The 20,747-nt window shown below is 36.5% G+C and overlaps 1 protein-coding gene across 1 annotated transcript in view; it reads left to right on the forward strand.

Annotated features, from left to right (window-relative positions):
* The window catches only part of LOC121667047 (hippocampus abundant transcript-like protein 1), a 30,586-nt gene extending 10,909 nt beyond the window's left edge, over positions 1–19,677 (forward strand). The window contains exons 2-12 of the mRNA XM_042033161.1: positions 1,397–1,492; positions 4,581–4,643; positions 6,892–7,019; positions 7,897–8,011; positions 8,975–9,193; positions 10,253–10,366; positions 10,915–10,986; positions 13,532–13,644; positions 14,541–14,638; positions 16,428–16,585; positions 18,087–19,677. Of these exons, the coding sequence (XP_041889095.1) occupies positions 1,397–1,492; positions 4,581–4,643; positions 6,892–7,019; positions 7,897–8,011; positions 8,975–9,193; positions 10,253–10,366; positions 10,915–10,986; positions 13,532–13,644; positions 14,541–14,638; positions 16,428–16,585; positions 18,087–18,290 (1,380 nt within the window). The 3' untranslated portion in view covers positions 18,291–19,677. The remainder of the gene's footprint in view (positions 1–1,396; positions 1,493–4,580; positions 4,644–6,891; positions 7,020–7,896; positions 8,012–8,974; positions 9,194–10,252; positions 10,367–10,914; positions 10,987–13,531; positions 13,645–14,540; positions 14,639–16,427; positions 16,586–18,086) is intronic.
* The last annotated feature ends 1,070 nt before the right edge of the window (positions 19,678–20,747 follow it).

The raw sequence follows: 20,747 nt of genomic DNA on the forward strand, positions 1-20,747 counted from the left end.
TGTGTCTCCTCTTTGGAGATGAGGTTGTCATGTGGAACTGCGCTGAAGGCTTTACAGAAGTCTATGTAAATGACACCTGTCAGTCTCCCCCTATCAGCCATTGCTGTCACTGTACCGAAAGCCACTAGATTTTTCAGCACCTCTGCTTAAATCTCTTCTGGGAAGAAAGCAAGCAAGCAAGCAGCAGTTCTGGTTAAATATGCCTTTCCCAAGGGTTCTGTCCATTTCATCTAAATAAAAAGATTTCATTAATCTCATCTGGGATCAAGTCCTTTGATCTTCAGTGGCAGCAGTTTCACAGAGTCATGAGTACTTTGATAGTTTGCTAATTCTTTTTGGAATTACTTGTTGACCAGTAGAATAGTTCCTCAGTCGGTAGTCTGTGTTTGCAGACACAAGCATAGAATCAGTTGGTCAGCAATCAACAGAAAACAGTTGTACAGATGACATAAGCAGATCCTTATTTTCTCATATTTTGGCATTTTCAAATACAAAAATTGTTGCTCTTCTGATTATGGACATTGTCATAGTTTTGTTGAAACAATGCTGTGACTTAATAAAGTGGATCTGTCTTGTTGTCACTTGTCGAAGTGATGCCTTTTCCTGGTCTTGAATCAAGAATCAAGCATGGTTAGAAGGGAAAAAGGAGTTTTACCTCAGTATTTATTTTAAGGATCTTTAGGTGCACCACGTCCAGGTGGAATGCACTGAAAAGCACACTGCAGTGCACACCCACAATAGATAGGGTATAACATTATAGGTCTTACTAATTAGCATATCTATCAAAGATTCCCCAGTGAGAGGCTCGAGTGAGCCCCCCTCCCCAAGGAGCCTTCTCCTGGATGGTTCTGTCTTAGTTTACAGAATGTGTTCTGGAGAGAAGCTTGGTGTCTGGGGCTTCTAAGATGTTCAGTCTCCTGACTTAACAAAGTAAGTCTAAGAATGTAGGCTAAAAACCACTGAGAATACAAAAAGCTATGAAAAGGTATATAAAAAGGGTATAAGAGAAAAGGCAAAAAAAATCATCATGGCATCAGAGGAAGCAGCAAGCATTTGTCACCCTGTTGTGGAAGGGTTGTGAATAATGCTCGAGGGGGAGGAAGCCTAAAGGCATGTTGGAGGTGAGAGCAGTACAGCGCAGTGTCAGGAATAGGGTAAATAATTGTTTTCAGTCAGCAAGTGTTCAAGGGAATAAACTTTTCCAAGTTCCCTAGAGGTCTTTAATTGTTTTGTAATACAGAACAGTTTCTCCTTGCTTGTTTGGCTTATTGTTGTTCCCAAGGGCTTGGTTAATAGGTCATGCAAACTGGTTATGCTCAAAACATGTTTGCAAGAGATACTTGCTTATGTAACGACCCGGGTGGGTACAACCACTGCATATGTTTTTGTTTCTTAGCAACAGGGTATCGGTCGGCCAAGTGTATACCATGCCGTGGTGGTCATATTTCTAGAATTCTTTGCCTGGGGGCTCTTGACAACTCCAATGCTAACAGTAAGTATCATTCATCAACTGTTAATCTTGGTGATAGTGACAAATGTTAATTTGCTAATTCCTAGGGATTTGGGATTTAATTTGCTTTACATTAGTGCGTATCTCATTATCTGAATTCCAGAAGCCTTAACACCTGAGATCTGGACTGCTGAAAGACTATAAGATGAGGAAAAATAAATTAACTCTTCTGTACTAGTCTTTAACTCTTATTTGCCTTTTAGAGTGACACCAGTTTAGTCTATTGATCACAAGTATCTCTGCAAATTCTGGCTTTTTAAAGTCTTCGTAGTTCAACTCATCTTCCTGTTGTAACAAGTGAATAAACTATGCAACCCTTTGTTAACTGTGTATACTTCTGTGGGCTGACTGTTCTGCCAGCATATAGTTTACAGTAAAATGTAAAGGCATTCATGTAAGAAATTGATTTCATAAGTATTTAATCTGCTCTGGTTATTTTCCAGATGAACAGAAAATTTGAGTGCTTGGTAATAGGATATGTTTGAAGACATGGATCTCATTTATTTTAGTAGGGCCTGCCTAGGAGCAGTTGCAAGAGGTCTATTAGTCCAGGTTTTCATCAGCTGGTATCTGAGACCACTTTGAATACATGGCAGGGAAAGTTTTGTGGGATCAAAAGAGTTAATTTTTTTCCTTCTCCAAACTACAAATAAAATAATGTACATAACTCTTGGAATGTGTTTGTCTAACCTTTCCAAAGACAGTCACTGAACTTCTTAACATAACTTAGTAATAAAAAAGTTCACATAAAGAGTTAACACATTTCCATAAAGCAGGTGTCTCACAAAATGACTGTCCTGACATCTTGTCTTCCTGGTGTCAAAATACGGGGAAGCTTACTGTGTGGTCTTTCTTATATTTTCTTTTTCTTTGCTTTTTTCCTTAACCAAAGTGCTCAATTTCAACTGGCCCAAGTTCGACGCTTCTCTTTTAAAAGGATAAATGTGCAAATTATAATTCTTACAGATCTGCAAACCCCCACCCATTTTAATAATACTGTATATTAGGTGGGTTCTTCAATAGTTTTCCAGTAGTACACTCCAATTGGAATAGGTCCATGGTTGAGGGTGTTCATCTTTATTTGTAATCAGCTTTGCATGCACTGAAAGTCTGCTGTTGGGTATATATAATTTCAAGTCTGGTTTGATACTTTGCACCTTTCTGTCTTATGATGTGTTTGTGGTAGCTTACATTGGCCTGGTTATCAGGCAGCAGTATTAGAAGTCATGTAGAGATTTCTTCTGAGCAAAGGTCAGCCTTTGAAGTGCCAGCTGCCCACTTCTGCTCAAGCAGGTTTGTCATGTAGGAAGGGCAGAAATGGAAATGGCTGGCCTGTTGGTCAAAGCTTGTGGTTACTCAATTCTTGTGGTTTTTTTCATGATTCTGCAGGTCATTGTCAACTTTCAATCTAATTAAAATGTTGTATACTATGAAAATGCATCGTGTGTATTTTTAAGAGCTGAGATGATTTAAAGTTCATTCTTTAAATTGCTTTTTCACTTCTTTTGACATATGTCAGCAAAGCTGTACTGTTTGTTACATGACACTATACTTGGAGAAGAAAAGATTTAAGGTGTTTATAAAGCACACAAAGGCTGTTCTGGTCAAAGACTGCCCAAAGCTTATGGACATTACTTTTATTTATGGACTTTTATGCCAATGTTAGAAAATTACCATAAGCAATATTAATTACTTAATGACACGTTCTGTCTTCAATACGTATTTTTTTGGAATATGTATCTATTGGTAGAACTTGAGTATAGCAGTTCCCTCTACCATTCTGTCAACTTGCATTTCTCTTGTCTATAAAGTAACCGGTTAATCTCGAAAACTTGAACTTAAGTGGTTGTCTTTCAGGAAAAAATACTAGAAAACAGTTGACAGGTAATTAGATTTGACTCTCTGAGTTTCCTATTTTTGTTTGTTTTGGTTTATTTTTTTTTCTTTAACTTAGAAGACACCTGCTTTAGATCTGTAATTTGAATACTGACTTTTTTTTTCCTTAATTAGTATCATAAGATTACTGTTCTAATAGGTGAAAATTTGTTCCAAATATCTAACCAAAATACGATACCAGAAGGGAAAAGTGATGTAAATAAGGAGAATTATCTGCCCAATAATTAATATGAGAATCACCACTTTTATTAAACCTATGATTTAAGAATCTCAGTCTTCCTAGAAAAATAATGCTGGTACTTTTCAGTGACACTTTCTCAGTATACATGTAAGTAATTTTTGTAGTTGGTGGCACTTATTTATAAATATCAGGAGCAAATTAATGTGAATTTTGTTTGAATGTAAATTTTTGTGCATACGTGCTTTGAACATCACAATAACTTTTTTTCGTCAACCTGGTAGCGCCTCTGAGGCCCCTTAACTCTCTTGCATATTTATGGTAAATCTGTTTAGCGTAGATTAACATTCTTGCCCTTGAATTAAGACTGCTGGTAAAGCACCTTACATGAATTCGTAGCTGTATTTAAACACTCAGAATTCTTGCTGGTATTTTTAAGCATCTGCTTGTTAATTGGAGGTGTTTCTAACTGTATGGCTATTTAATAGCTGCTATTTGTTCCATTGTGAATGTAGCACTGTTTTTTCCTCATCAGTGCAAGTTAGCTGAATCTCATTTTCACTCCTAAATGTCAACGATGTTTGAGTCAACCTTTTGAAGGAATTATCTGCGTAAAAATTTTGTGACTTGTACCACATGGAGATGGTTTTTGCTTACATTGATCCTCTTTTTGAGCAAAGTGTCCCAGACTATCTCTGCATTACAGTCTTTGTCAGCAGAGGAATTTATGCCAATAAATTGATCTTAAATCTTGTTTCCATTTTCTTGTGAAGACAGAAAAGAGGTAGAAGATACTTTTTTTTTCTGCTTGTTCCAGGGGTTTGGGTTTTGGTTTTTTTTATTCTTCTTTTAGTTTTTATTTTGGGATGGGATACTTTTTCTTAACAAGTCCTCATAGAGCTATCCTGTTTTACAAATCAAATTTAAACTGGGAATCAACTTTCTCCTGTCTCTTCTGATGAAAATAATGCTTTTTCCCCCCCCCCCCCCCATCAGGTCTTACATGAAACATTTCCCCATCATACATTCTTAATGAATGGTCTTATTCAAGGTGTTAAGGTAAGATTTTTTTTAAACCTCTGACCTAAATATTCTGTGTGTTCTCATATTTTAACTTGTCTCACCTGCATTCTCCATAACAACATACAAAACACTGAGAATGTAGTTAATTTTAAACCCTTTTTTTCACTGTAGGGGTTCTTTCTTGGGCTCAGTTCAAGTTCTACTGCTAAGTGGCAGCATCTTGAAACAAATGGAATGTTTCTCAGAAATTTAAATTCCTCTCATTTGAATAGGTACCACTTGTAGCTATTGTAATCTTGATAAGGATCTGTCTGAGAATAGAGCTAGGTTTTTATTGTCTGCTTCCTAATGTTAAATGATTTATGTCAGAGGCAAATTAATGCAACCATGATGATACCATTGAGATAGAAAATGAAGCACTTAAACACTGGGATTTTGTCTTAAAATGTGGCCTAAGAGCTAATTTTCATCAGGTTGGTTTTATTTACTGGACCTTTTTTCATCAACTCTTTTAACATTCTATGATCCTCAAGATATTCAGGACAGCTTATAGTTTACTTACACCACTGCATTCACGCTGTGATTATGCTGGATTGTGGCCACAAAAAAAGCTTGCAAGAGTTTTCTAGGATAACTAATGTAAAGTCTTTTCTTTGATAACTATTGTACTGAGAGACTGCAAAGCTCTTGCTGTAACTTATGACTAAGATAATTTATAGCACTCAGAAATTACTTATCTTTATGTCCTGTAACAAATGTAAAGCATTGCTTTTAGTTGTAAGAACATGATGTCTTTAGGACTGACTTGCTGTCTTGCTGTCTTTTATGGTGGATTGGCAGAACACAATGCACTCAGGGTGTTGGTTTATCTCAGACTGAAAGAGGAAGTTATCTTCTCATTGTTCTCTTAGAAAAACAAAGTTCATGTTCCTCTTCCTGTTTTCTTTCAAGTTTTTCACTCACAGTGCAATGTAACTGTGTATAAATAGTAGTAAATAGAGGGGTTCCCATAGATTTTGTACAGAGGATATCTGTAGAAAAGTGCATTAATGTCATGAACGTTTGGATTGCTCTAACAGGTGTAGTAAATGGAGGAGCTTGTACGTCCATTCTTTTTTCTTTAAAATTTTGTTTATGAAACATCGGAAGTGTCTTTGGTGACAGCAAAATATGTTAGTTCATATGGTACTGAAATCTGATTCTAAGGAGCAGAAACATTAATTTCAACTGAGTAAGACATATGTCCTTCTGAGGATTTCGTAGTCTGGCTTTATGGCTTTTGTTCTCAGTCTCCTTACTTGAAATGTTGAAATCAGTTTGTTGTAAGGATTTAGCAGAACAGTTATTTAGTACAGCAGTCTGTACACCTATGTTAAACTTGTGACTATATTTGAATAAGAGAGGTAAGAGAGGTAAGCTGAAGTTAGCCAGAGTAGACTTCCAGTGTGTTAAGGTGCTTACAGAACCATGCATTTACTCATGTTTGGACTCTCGGCAGAGTTGAATTCATAAGTGAAGAATGTACTAATTCAGAGGAACTGTTTCCCAGTTCCCAGTTTGTTTCACAAACCCGTGAAATCCTTTACTTATTTTAATTCTCCTGTGTAATAGAACAGATTTGAGACCTAGGTTCTAGGACTTCAAGAAATTTTGGAAAATCTAGTATTTGCTCCTTAGTCAATTCCTTCTGTTTTTACTGTACATGTGAGTCTGACCTTCTCCGTGGGAATCTCATTATAGCGTCCCATGATCTCAAGTTGTCAGACTTGCTCAAATGGTCTTCATAGTTCTTGCACTGTACAGAATATGCGATGAATATGTAGTATAAAGCAGCAAGTGTTCTGTTAAATTTGTTTCAGAGAGTGGTTACGTTACCCAAAACTCTCCCTTGGGACAGTCCAGATTAGAGGGCAACTTGGGTTTGAAATCTAGCACTGAATCTCTTGATAGAGGCTAAGATAGTGTCCTTTGTGGAACTAGACTGTATTTTGGAGATTTTAAAGAAGATTTTGCAGTCTGTATTACTTCTATATCGAATCAAATGGATCTTGAAAAAATCTATGCTGTCTTTTTTTTAAATTCACTCAGGTTTAATAGATTTGAAGCACAAACCATCAGAATCACAGAAAATTAGACTGTAGAACAAATTGTGTACATTTTCAGTTATCTACAGCTTCTGTGTTTAATTGTAAATCAACTTTAAATTTTCCTTTCGTGTATTGTAGATAAAGTGAGCCTTGGAAATGTAGATACAGACATATTAATTGTTTTTCTTCTGTCACAGGGTTTTTTGTCCTTTCTCAGTGCTCCACTAATAGGTGCTCTCTCAGATGCTTGGGGAAGGAAATCTTTTCTTCTTCTTACAGTTTTCTTCACCTGTGTCCCAATTCCATTAATGCGAATAAGCCCATGGTAAGTGGTACAAACTGCAGTAGCAAGCTTGTCAGGAGAGCAGATGTTCAATCAGAGGAGTAGTTTGGGGAAATGGAAGAGAGACAGTAAGACAAGAAGAAAGCATCTTTCCTTTCAAGAGCATGTTGGTGTTACTCTGGAGCTTTTCTGTTCAAGATGTGTTCAAACCATGTATCCTAGAAGTAGAAATAATGGAATGTGAACTATAGTCACACAAGTAAAACAGTACTTGCAAGGATTTGATAATCCTGTCTAACTCTGTTTTAAGATCAGCTGTTAATTTTTTCCCTTGGTGACTGACAGTAGTAAAGATGTTTTAAAGCTAAATGAGCCTACCATCTATTTGCCACAGAAAAGTATAATTGTTGCACGTGAGATCTTTTAACTCTTTCATTAGGACTTTGAGACCAAGTCAATACTGCTAAGTAAGATTTCAGTTTCATTTACATTAATTGTGAAACTTGGAAGAATTACAAAAGAAGTTTGTGTACACTGAATGCATTCAGAATTCAGCTCCCACAGCATTATATATATGATAGTTTATTCCTTAACTGGCTGACGAAATGACTTCTAAGTTCATTTTTCATAACTTAAACTTGAGTGTGTAAAAATCTATAGGTACCATGTCCTCAAGGGGCCACTTATTCTTTTAGGCTGATGTAAAATAAACAGAGGAATATAAAAAAGTTAAAATGCTGTTTTCTAGTATTTAAGTGAGACTGCACAGTCATTTATTCATTCATTCATCTTCACTAAAGTTCTGTGTTAGTTCTCTTGGAACACCCCTTTTACGCTTAAACGCAGACTTGCTGATGAGTAAGATAAAAAGCAAGAGATCTTAGCTCAAACTCTCTAATTGTTGCTTTTAAATTATTAGGTGGTACTTCGCTATGATTTCAGTATCTGGAATATTTTCTGTTACCTTTTCTGTAATATTTGCCTATGTAGCTGATGTAACACAAGAACATGAAAGAACTACAGCCTATGGACTGGTAAGATATGCTCACCTTGGGAAGAAGGCCAGATTATGACCTTCATATTGAACTTGTGTTTTGATGTACAGATTGTTTCCTGATTAATGTAAAGATGTTGATAAAGGAATGAACCATGGCTCAAGACACTGGGTTAGAGTTCAGACAGTGAACAGAGTGCTATGTGCTTATGGGAACAAAAAAAATACTTGACAACTTGCATAGGGGGCATGTGTAAGAAAGAATGTCTTTTAAGTTTTGCAAACAAAACATTAAATGTTAAAGACAATGCAGGTAATGTAATCTAGCAATAGTTTTCCGTCACCTGTGAGTTGTACTTCAAGTTCATGTGACTTCTTTTTAGTATGGAATGGCTTTTTCCAAAGTCAGAACAGTGAGGAAGGATGAAAATGCATAAAACAGTATTTTTAGTAACTTAGTCATGACCTTTCTTAATTATCAAAAGATGAGGAAAATAATTTAGTTAGTACCAACTAGCCCTTTCAATGCTAAAATAATTCCTGCTTAGTTTACTTTCCTAATATCTATATTACTTTAGGTTTTGGAGGTCCATTGGTAGATGTCCTCAGCCTTTGGACTTCATTTAGGCAAGCATTTAAATGTACAGACAACTTTTTCAGTCAAATCACTTCATAATTAGAAAACAAAGATTTCAGTCTATTTGAAAGTAAGAGCTGTTTTCCTTTGAGCCAAACCTGATTTTGGATTGCAAATCCTGTCTAGTATGGTGTGCTGTTGAGGAGGCTATAGAAACTTATTTTGGGCCCATGTTTACTGTCATAAATGATGTGTGGTTTATTTAATTTTTTTATGTTTGGTTTGGGTTTTTTACTTGAATTTTTACTGCTGTGTTTTTTAAATCACACTTTTGGGGAGGGGTGGTGGTGGTGAGCAAGTTACTTCATTTTTCTGTAATGGCAGAATAACCACTTTGATGAGTTTGTAAACTGTTGTTGTACATAGGTATCTGCCACCTTTGCAGCAAGTTTGGTAACTAGTCCTGCCATTGGAGCATACCTGTCTGCCAGCTACGGAGATAGTCTGGTTGTACTGGTGGCCACGCTGGTGGCTGTTGTGGACATCTGCTTCATCCTGATAGCTGTACCAGAATCTCTGCCAGAAAAAATAAGACCTGCTTCGTGGGGATCATCTATATCATGGGAACAGGCAGATCCTTTTGCAGTAAGATGCACTTCAATAAGTAATTATTAAATATTTGATGATTAATGAGTAATAATTATTAGTTGCAGTTTGTAAACTTGAGAAATCTTCAATCTTACTAGTACCTTGACTGCCATATACCATAGTCTCTGTTCTCTGCTCTTGCCTGTAAAGATCTAACTACATTTAAAAAACTAAATCAAACCAAACTTTGTGGATTAAATAATTCTAGATTTGAAAATAATGTTTGGTGTGAAATCCAAAGGGACAATACTTTACTTTTCTAACTTATGTACTCTATTTTATTGCAAAGAGAAATGCTGAATTCTTACACCTCAAAAGCCAGTATTTTAATGCTTTACATACTCACTTTATAATTGTACTTCTGGCAGTGTCTTTCCCCACTCTTGATTTCCACTTTTGGTTATATGTGATTTCTTTCTAATAGAGAATGGATCTATAAAGCCTGATTTTTTTATAGGCATGTATAGGAAGGGCTAAAACATACCATGCAGTCTTGTTCACTTACTCAGATAACTTACATTTTTGTTACACCTCAGTATCTTAAGAAAAGGAGGAGTGATTTTTCTTCATGAGATCCATCCTGCTGGGAACTGCTTTTGAATATTGAGAGATGAATGACATGCTCGAAAAACTGCAGTTACAGAATTTGTTTTCCACAATTTTATTTGTTCCTTAAAGTAAATAATATGATCAGTGAACAATTGTAAGAAATTTATATTATTTGCTAGCATCTTTCAAAACAAATTATTATTATGGAAATCCATTGGAAGACATTATGCATTTCCCTTACTATTACGTAATACTGTTTTTGGGGAATAGTTGATTTGGCACTGAACAGTAGCTTCAAAAGTCTTAATGGAAGCTTTGCCAAAGAGTTGGATCCCCCGAACTGTAATGAGATTGTTTGTGACTTAAGTTTCAGCTTAACAATTTCCATGTGTAATTGTTCTGATGTGTATGCATGCACAAAAAAAGGGAATCTACCGTCTTTCTTTATGCTTTCATTAGAGTTTGTACAAATGTTTCAATACCTGGTTTGTTCTTTTTTTTTTACAGTCTCTGAAGAAGGTTAGAAAAGATCCTACAGTTCTCCCAATCTGCATTACAGTGTTGCTCTCATATTTGCCTGAGGCTGGCCAGTATTCTAGTTTCTTTCTGTACTTGAGACAGGTAAATGTTGGTGTCTTCACATCTTACTAAGGATGTTTAAATAAGTATTCCCTATGACCTCTTTTTTGTTACAGACTTTGCTCAGAGACCTGCTTTCTGGCAAAGTAAAGCGTTAAAATTAAAGGCAGGGTGCTTTGCTAAGCCAAGAAATGAGTAGCACTTGACTCCTGATGTATAAACCCTGCAATATCTTAAGCACATGTTAACCTTAAGCAGGCCTTGGTTCTCATTCAGTGCAGCAGTTTCTGGGTCTGTCTCAAGGATCTTGCCTGTTGAAGACCTATGTGGGAGGGATAGAGAACTTCAGTTTCTAGATCCATGACTTCCTCTGTCTCCTTCTTTTAAGGCAGGTTTTTTTTTCCTTATAGTTTTCTTGGCAAAGAGTCAAGTTAAGGATTATTCTTCAAAGTGGACACTTCCTGTGTGGATCCTGTATAGATCTAGAGTACAAGCAGGGATGAGTGCTTTCGTTGAGAAGATACTCACTGCTAGTAATTGTCCTGGATTGTGTTCGGCATTTGTTTTACGCAATTTCTGCTTCTCTACAGATTATAGGCTTTGGATCTGCTAGCATTGCAGCATTTATAGCTGTGGTGGGCATTCTGTCCATAATAGCTCAGGTAAGCTTTATTCTTTTATGGTGCTTCGTTTAAGCTTGTCTTAAACTTTTTATATGCTCTAATAGGCCAGTGTATCTTGCATTCACTAAACGTTGTATTCGTGATACAGCCTGTGTAAATTTCTTGCTTTGTATCAGCTTTCCTTAGAAATACTGGATCTGGACATCAGAAAAACAAAATTTGCTAAACTTGGATCAGTAAATTCACTGGAATTCTGACTTAAAATCATAAAAATGGTGCAGGAAATTTGTTACTAAATGAGAGGAATTCTGAAAGGAAAATGTCTTATTTTAAATAAAAGTCATGCTACTTGCACCTATTCAATTGGCTTCTCCTATCAAACTTGCATACGAGCAAGACCTGATCTTTCCAGAGTTACTCCTCAGCTTGGAGGCTGAGGAGCTGTGAGGCCTTAGTATCTTCTTGTCATATTTCTTAATTGGCAATAATGTGCTGATTTTTCAACAGATCCTTTATGTCTTTTGTAAATCAAAGAGTTTTTATGATATGATCTTTGGTATCTTTATGGATACAGTTTGTCTTCCTGTTTCGGTAACGAGTAGGGGAATGGCATAGAGAGTATGTTCTAACCTTGTTGCCATTCTTAGCAGAATGAAGGTCTTACTATTTTGATATGAACACATTCATCAATGTTTACCAGTTTTACTGGTGTCAGTTGTGGCCTTCATTAGCAATTCAAGTCATTATTTTAATCCTCGTGCTGTGGTTTGTTCTGAGGCTGTTGCGTGCACTCACATTTGCCAGTCATACTTTATGCAGACCAGTATTTTTGCTAAAAATCTCTAAGATGGCTTTCCTTCTGGTTTATAATTTTCAGTATTAAAATGAGGAAAACCTATTGATTTTTGAGTTCTTTGAAGAGTACAGCTTACTGAAATAATCTTTGCTTATTGACATAATCTTTGCTTCATAAATATTGATTTGTGTTGGCATGTTGGATATCTCCAGAAAGAACTGAATACATGAAGGTAGAATTACTGTGGTTTTTTCTATGTAGCATTCAGACTAAAAATGAAAAGCAAGAAAGCTGGGGTGGGTGGCTGACCTTAGGTGGATGCCAACTGCACTCAGCTACTCCAGCATTCCCCTTCCCAGCCAGGCAGGGAAGAGAAATTGAGGTACAAACCAACTAGGTGGAGATAAGGCAGTTTATTAAAGTAAAAGCAAAAGTTTAGGTATGCACAAGCAAAGAGGGGAAGTAAAAAAAGGTTTGTTTTCTGCTTTCCATGAGCTAGCAGTGTTGAGCTGCTTCCCAGGAAGCAGGGCTTCAGCACATGTACCACTTTTTCTGAAAGTCAAAGACCATAAATAACAAATGCCCCATTTCTCCTCCTTTCCTTAGCTTTTATACCCAAGCTGATGTCATATGGAAAGAGTTATCCCTTTGGTCAGTTTAGGTCAGCTGGCTGAGTTGTCCCCCTCCCAGGATCTTGCCCGTTCCCATTCTGCTGATGTGGGTGAATGTTGAGAGAGAGCACTGGTGCTCTGCCAGCGCTGCTCAGCAGTAGCCAAAGCACTGGTGTGTTATCAACACCTTTCCAGCTATGGACGCAAAGCACAGACCTGTGAGGGCTGCTACGGGAAAATTAACTCCATCTCAGCCAGACCCAATACAATCAGGAAGAGAGACAAGACAAGAGAGGAGGTGTATTCTGCTTTGCAGTCTTGGTTCCTTTTCTCTGTATTTTCACTGAAGCATTGGTGAGTTTCTCCTTTTAAGGAAAAGTTTGTCCTCCATTAACTGAGTCAAGTGTCCATGTGGACTTCGCTTTACTAGGAAGTGTCTGCTTTTTGCCCTGAGTGTCTTGCTGTTGTATCTGAACTGGGATCTCCTTCCCCCTTAGAAGTAACAGTTCTAACAAAGAGAAACACTGATCTTTGGTTAGGATTAGCTTCCATGTGCAAATGAAAAGGCTGTATCAGTGGTGTAAAGAGTCAGTAGAAAATGTAATTAATGGTGCCTGGGAACCAGCCTTGGCCAAATTTCAGTGTGTATGATGAAGATGACAAAGCAGCAAGATTTACCTGTAAGTTTAAATGTAAATTTGCATAATAATTCAAATTACCTAAGGAGTTTACTTTTTCCTGAGCTAGTAGTCTTTTTTTCTCTAGTATTTCTAGATACTGGTAAATTCAAGTCATGTCCAGCCTGCACTATCTTAGCTTGGTAACAGCTTTTATTTTGGGGAACACTCTAGTCTGTAATAAAATGGTTTTGTAGAGGTGGAATGAAAGCCTGTTTACACTGGAAATAGACACTGTCATCTAATGCACATAGAGAAGGCAGTATGTATGCTTCTTGATGTCCCAAAGCAGTAGCCCTTTAAGAATTAAGAATACCCTGTGCATTAAATGTTGAAATTACTTACCTGTATTTTGGACTTCATACAGGGGAAGTAAGATGACAAATGGTATTAATTTCCTCATTATTTGAAAGGTCTTCTGAATTACTGTGCATGGGAGAAATTACTTTAGCAGTCTGACTTTTAAAAACAACTTCTGGTTGAACCAATTTCTCTTGCAGACTGTGTCTCTCAGTATCTTGATGAGATCTATAGGGAACAAAAACACAGTTCTCCTCGGCCTTGGCTTTCAGATCTTTCAGCTGGCTTGGTATGGTTTTGGATCTCAGCCTTGGTAAGCATACATTTTGGTATGGACACATCTGTTAAGGAACTGAAAGGGTTTTTTCCAAGAATTGCTACTATTTAATTTTGTTGTCCGGGGTATTTAAGTGTTCTGTGAAATAAGCATTCCCATTTTCATTACACTACCAAAATTTGGTCTGTATTTTGCATATGTAGGAGTGGTAGAATTTCCTGTACATACAGCCCTTTTGCAAAGGGAGTCTTGGCAACATTTTGGTCCACTGAGTGTTAAGTCTATGAATGTGGTTAAAACTTTTTCTTGAACTCACAAGCTAGTAAGTAGCATGTTCTGTCTAGTAATTCCACTAGAGCTATTTTGTCCATTAGGTACTGGACCTATACTTGTTTTTGTTTTTCTAACATATTCTCCTACTCTAATTATATTTGGTCTTAGAAATTGTCTAGAGTTTCTTCTGTTGGAAAAACTGTATGTAAGTGGAGACAACTAGAACCATAAGCTAGAACAACTTCTGCTTTACCAAGGAGGAAGTCCTACTTAGAAGGATGAGTGCTTGTTGTTTATCAGAACACTTCCCAGTCAGTAGTTTCAGAAGCTAGAGAATTGCCTCATTAGGACACCCTGGGAAATTGTTCTTTTGTACAGCGTTTGGAAAGTTTTGAAAGCCTACTTCACTCCCATTCCTGTCTTTTTCTCTGCTAGGATAGACTCAAATCCAATGTGCTTCTGTTCCAACAAGTTCAGAATAATATGTGGGAGGGGAGCAGGAAGATAACCAGATAATTTCCAGTCTCTAGGTATTTTAATAAAAACATTTTGAAAGGGCATTAAGTGTTAAATAAGGGTGCCCTTGTGGCTCTTTGGGAGTATGGGGAGTAATTATAAGGGCAGTCTCACTTTTAATCCGAATTATGTATTTAACACAGGATGATGTGGGCCGCGGGAGCTGTAGCAGCGATGTCAAGCATTACATTCCCAGCAATTAGTGCTCTGGTTTCACGAAATGCAGAGGCAGATCAACAAGGTGAGTATTGGATCAGTTGCTGTTTACTCATCAGACTGCTTTTTTGTCTAGAAAGCAGAAGTTATCTAGGTGTACTTTTCAAGTTATCTTTGTGAGTTTTCACTTGGCAGTACCTGTGGAAGCCTGCAGATCTATGTAGAGAGGAAGGAAGTGCACAAATTCATCATATTTGCATTGTAAAATACGTAATTTCTGACGAGCTACTTGTTGTCTTTCTTCCTGTAGAAGTAATACAAAAGCAACAAAAACTTTATCTCTTTTTCTTTTCCTTTTATTACATGCAGCATTCTCTAAGTAGACAGTGAGGATTAATGTAACAATACTACCTTTTTAATTGCACATTTTACCAGGTTGAAATAAATGTATTCAAGAAGCTTTATTTTTCGTAGAAAAGTTGGTCCTTTGTATTTGATACAGTCTTTAGATCTTCAAGGAATAGAAAAGGAAGCGAAAGGAACCAATTAATCTGAGAAAACACAAAATTTACTGGTTTTGATGTGAAAAGCAATGTGCAAGTCAGAAAGTACTCCTCCTTTAAAGTGAGATGAGAGTAGGAGTCATCACAAATTAAAACACTGGTATATAAGAAGTGAATTTAGTGTTCTCTTTAAAAACTGCTGTACATATAAATTTTAAGTATTAGTTATACTTTAGCATTGTACAACATGAAGTTAGGTAAATGCAGTTAATCTGAGAAGTACAAACGAGATGCTGTTCCAGGAGGTGGATTTCTGTTGAAAGATACAAAATAGAGTGTTTTACATAGTTTTTTTTTGACTATTCCCCTCTCCCTCTTTTTTTTTTTTAGTGACATTTTAAAGATTTTTCAAGATTTGTTTTCTATCAGGAAATAACCAGTTAAGCTGACAGAAGCCACTGAACTTTGATTTTACATAGAAGAAACTGGCGTTAATAGCTTAAGGCTTTCAATAGTTTCAGGACTGAGGTTTTGCCACCTAGTGGCATGAAGATTTTGAACTTTCATGTCATCAATCCATGAAGTAAAAACTTGGACAGCTATCTTTTTTGCATGTTTTCTTTCCTCCCAGTTTACAAGTTACTGCCTTAAGAACAAGGCAGATTATTAATATTGCAAATTGGCATTTTTAGACTCTTGTTACATAAAGTTAATATCATCAAAACACTTTTTGCACTGTTGTCACAATCACTTAATGAAGTCGAAACAGAAATACACCCATAGCACTTTGATTAATCAAGCTTTAAAAAGAATCCAGTGTAAAACTGCAGCCAGTCATGTATTGTGAATTTGCTGCTATACACTTAATCTACTGCCCTGAGTAAGTTAATTGGTATTTAAATAAATGCTGGTCACAATTCGTGCATATTTTCCCAAGCAGAGTTCTTAACGCTTAGGTACATTACTCTAAATTTCACGTGAAAATAAATGGAATGGGTACCACATTTAAGCTCTGCTGTCTTTGCTATCTTCATTTCAGGCTTTGGGTGTAGGTGGAAGAACTCTAATATAGAAAATTAAACCTGCACATAAATTTCATAATCATAATAATGAAATATTATATAATGATAAAAATCATAATGCTTCCAGTAATCTGCAGGTATAGTGACAGAACTATGATGATGCAGAGGATTATTTTAATCCAACAGACTTGTCTTCAGTGTACTTCTTACATCTTAGAATGTAGAAATAATTATGATATGATATATTTTGGAAAAATTTATTAAAGTACACGCAGAACTCTTGGCTCTGAGCATTTCTTTCTTGCTTAAAAAACCAATCCTACTCTTTTTGGGTTTTTTTCCTCATTAGGTGTTGTCCAAGGAATAATAACTGGAGTAAGAGGACTGTGCAATGGCCTGGGGCCAGCACTGTATGGCTTTATTTTCTTTCTCTTCCATGTGGAACTCAATGAATTGCTACCTGATAACACTTCTGAAAAAAAAACAAAGCAAAATCCCAGTGATAAGGTAAGTTCAAAATCTGGTGTGCAGTTTTCAGTGTAGAACTCATTAGGTCAGAAATCTATCTTCTTTTTGGTTGATTTAAAATATTCATATCTTATTTCTTATTCTTAAACTACTTAATTCTCACTTTTCACTTTTATTAAGTTATTAAGATAGCTCTTAATTTAAATGTGATAGTAAATATTTAGATCTACAGTAGTGGCACCATTGGTTTCAGTATTGTAATGGTACCAGGTAATTTTGTTTGATGTAAATTTACTGGAGTTAAAGTTTGAGTGAGGTTGCATCATTATAATTATCCACAGGAAGCAATCACACCGAATAGTGGAGTTGTAGGCTGTGTTGTAGAGTAATAATAACACTTGGCAATGCAATGAGCAAGGACAGCTTTTGAAAGATTTTTACTCCCTTCAGTGAAACCACAATCTTGTAATACTCAAAAGCTGCTCAGATCAATTAGCTGTTGTACTACAAATGAGGGCATATTAATTTGTGCAAGTTCATTACTTCTTTAAGTATTTGTATGTGTAGTACCTCTTGAAGATTCAATATCATTAAGATACATTTTTGATGTGTTACCATCAGCTGAAAATTTGTGCCTCTATAACAGAGGAGAATTGAGGCAAGGGAAACATATTACTGTTACTGTATACTTACGTTCAGCTACTCTCCCACTTCATTTGAGAATAGCTTCCTACATTTCATTTCATAGAATGAAAGTACGCTGGATTGACAAATCTCACCTTCTGATTTTCGTCTGGTTTTAGTTTACACAGATAAAGAAAAGTTGTTAAAGATTAGAAAAAAAAGCTGGGTTGTTGACACGTTTCTTTTGTAGAGGTTTGTCATCAAACTTGGCTGATTTAAAATTTATCTTAAAACCTTTCTGGTGTTTGTTTTTAGTTGGGGCTATGAAATATGGGTAAGTTTTGTTTTTAAATTTTAAAATAAACTGCTTAGAACCAAGAGAGAATAACTCCAAATACTAAATTATCATACATGAACAATGTGCTGCAGTGAGAATGGTATGTACTACATAGCCTGCTATTACTTTGCGTAGTCATTTATTGTTTTTTCGGGATGCTTGTTTAACTTGTTTCTAGAGTATCTCAGCCGTGGAAAAGTGAAGCTAAGATTTATTGAGTATTTGTACTTCTCGATGTTGAAACCTTATTCTGTTAATCTTCAGAAGAGTCTTGTTGATTTAATAGGCACATTGTCTAAAGAAAAAAAATACAAAAAAGCATCAGTCAATATCTGTTTCATTTGCTAGGCAGTCATATTGTCAATTGACAATTTTATGTGTTTCTGATTTTTAGATCAGTGTTGAGATCAGGTGGAGAATTTGTGGGGATTGTAGATGCAGATAGGAACCTGTTTGCAAAAATTTTATAGTCGCCATAAATATGTCTCTCATGATCTCCTGCCTTAGTGATGTAGTTCATAATGCAGAAGTCAATGTCTGAAACTTCATGAATTCTTTATTATGCTTGTATTCCTGTAGAGAGCGATCATTCCTGGTCCACCCTTCCTGGTTGGAGCGTGCATTGTTCTTCTGGCTTTTCTTGTCGCCTTATTTATTCCTGAGAACAGCAAAGCCAGCAGTACCAAAAAACACAGCAACAGCATCAGCAGTAGTCGGAGTAACAACCTAGACCAAAGTAATGAAGAGGACATTGAACCATTGCTGCAGGATAGCAGTGTATGAAGGCTAAATTTTGAGGGGTCTGTGGAGCAAATTCATGCCCTGAATTGTGGCTCTGGGAGCTTGGTGGGAGGTACAGAGTATCTTGCCTTCGAGAGGAAGGCAGCTGTGACAGGAGGTCACTTGCTGTACGATACTTGAGGTTGATGTCATGCTTGCAGGAGTGGTTTTTTAGAACAGCAAGTCACAAGCTGGTGTGATTCTACCCAATATTGGACTGCAAATGCTGTGTCAAATTCCGATATTGGGTAGAAACCTGAATGTACAGATAGAATTTTTTTAAAAGTTTGAGTGTTCAGTTCCCAAAATTGCAAGATAATGTGAAATAAACAGGTTTGAGCCAGAACAATGTCTGCCATCACTATTACAGGTTGTTTTGCATTTGTTATGCCTTCTCTCTGCATCTATGCCACATGTAGTCTTCATGGTACTGGAGGCACTGATCTCTATATAGTTTTGGTACCTGAAATACTGGGTATCAGTGAAATCCTCAAATATTATTTACTAACAAGGAGTCCACTAGTTACCAGAAAGCAGTGATGAAACTGAGATGGCAGAATTCTGAATGTGTGTGATCACACATGACAGTAATTATCCATACTGAAGGTCATACAGAAACTGTAAACCCACATTCTGGAGTAATTGGTTTTGTGCAGTTAAAAGCAAATCCAGATGACACCTGAGAGCCAGGTCCCATTAATGTTTCCCATATAAAAAAATAAAATTTTAATTTTAAAATGAGCAGGGTCAGAAATACAGGCACTTGAGTGGGTGCCAGAGTAGTTTACATCAAGAAATATATGTATGTACTGCATTTTGTCACTTTATCTGCCATATAAAATAATTTTTCCTATTAATTCCTTTCACCCCTGCCTTAACTGCTTCTTAGTGTTCAGTTATTAATCATATTTAGCCTTCATATCACTGTCTTACCCGCTGAATATCATGGATATATTTATATCAGATTTTTTTTCTAAAAGATTCTTCAAAGGTGTTACAAATGGTTACAAATGTGCTAATTTTTAGAGACATTTTATGAAGAATACACAGATTTATATGTATTTTGCTGCAGTGTAAATGGACTATTAAACCCAACTTTAATGAAGTACTCCTATGAATGTTTTATATGTATGCAATGTAGATATTTGTAAGGAGTTTTAATTTTTCCAGATGGGGTTCTGTGTAAATCATGTATTTATAAATGTAATGAGGGTACGGACAGTTATACAGTTTTTAAAAAAGATGATGTATTGACTGAACAAATTTTAAAAATACATATTTTGAAACTTGTTCCACATTGAACACAGATAAGAAACCTTTTGTACTATGCGGTTTGGTTTTTAAGTTAATAAGCTTCCTAATGCATAATAAATATAAATATTAAGCTTTCTAGGTTTTGTGAGTAAGTGCATGTTCTTTCAAGTTCACTGTTGTGCCTTCTCTGCTTCAGAACAGAAGTGGGTAATCCTGGTGCTGGATGACAGTACCTGAATTCCTCTTCTGTTGTGTCTGTGTCATCAAGCGTGGTGAAAACCCTGCTTTGCTTAGAAATTCCTTTGGTGTCTGACATGGTATCCACTGGGGTAGAGAAGTGGAGAAAGAAAGTACAAAAAAAACCCCAAGAATAATTTGTGATCTGAACAGTACCGCAGAATTAAAATGCTTTTTCTGACAAGGCTTAGGTGGCTGTTTTTCTTTGAATTTGTTGTAATTCAAGCCTGGGCTTTTATGCTGGATACTCTTTTTGCTGCAGGCCAGAGTGCAGTTGGGTAGGTTTTACATGATCCCAGCTTAGAATGTCTTAAACTTGATATATGGAATTAAATACAGTATGTTAGTGTTAAAAGTAGCAGTTGTCAAATATATTACTGCTAATAGTATCCCAGCAATGGCTCAGATTTCTGAAGTAGAATCTCAGAATCACAGAATGGTTGGAAGGGACCTTTAAAGATCATGGGACAGGGACATTTTCACTGGAGCAGGTTGCTCAGAGCCACCCTGTCCTACCTGACCTTGAACATTTCCAGGACTTCCAGGAATGGGACATCCACAGCTTTTCTGGGCAGCCTGCAACAGTGCCACATCATCTTTATTTTCTTCCCTATGTCCAATCTAAACTTAAACCCTTTCATTTTAAAACTCTTACCCTTTGTCCTGTCACTGCATGCCCTGGAAAAATGCTTCCTCCTTTCCTACAAGCCGCCTTTATACACTGAAGGGCTCACCCCAGAGCCTTCTTTTCTCCTGTCTGAACAGCCCCAGCGCTCTCAACATGTCCTCACAGGAGAGGTGCTCCAGTCGTCCAGTCATTTTTGTGGCCTCCTCCCTCCCAACAGGTTTGTGGTTTCCTGTGCTGGGGAATCCACAGCTGGATTAAAAAAAAGCATTTTAAGCATGCACCCTTACTGTAAATATGTATATGTATGTTGGGGTTTTAGTTTAGTCTGTTTTTTTTTTTTT

The sequence above is a fragment of the Corvus kubaryi genome, unplaced genomic scaffold, assembly GCF_017639235.1.
Source record: "Corvus kubaryi isolate FWS band 111438036 unplaced genomic scaffold, C.kubaryi_AGA036_p1.0 37357, whole genome shotgun sequence".
NCBI lineage: Eukaryota > Metazoa > Chordata > Aves > Passeriformes > Corvidae > Corvus > Corvus kubaryi.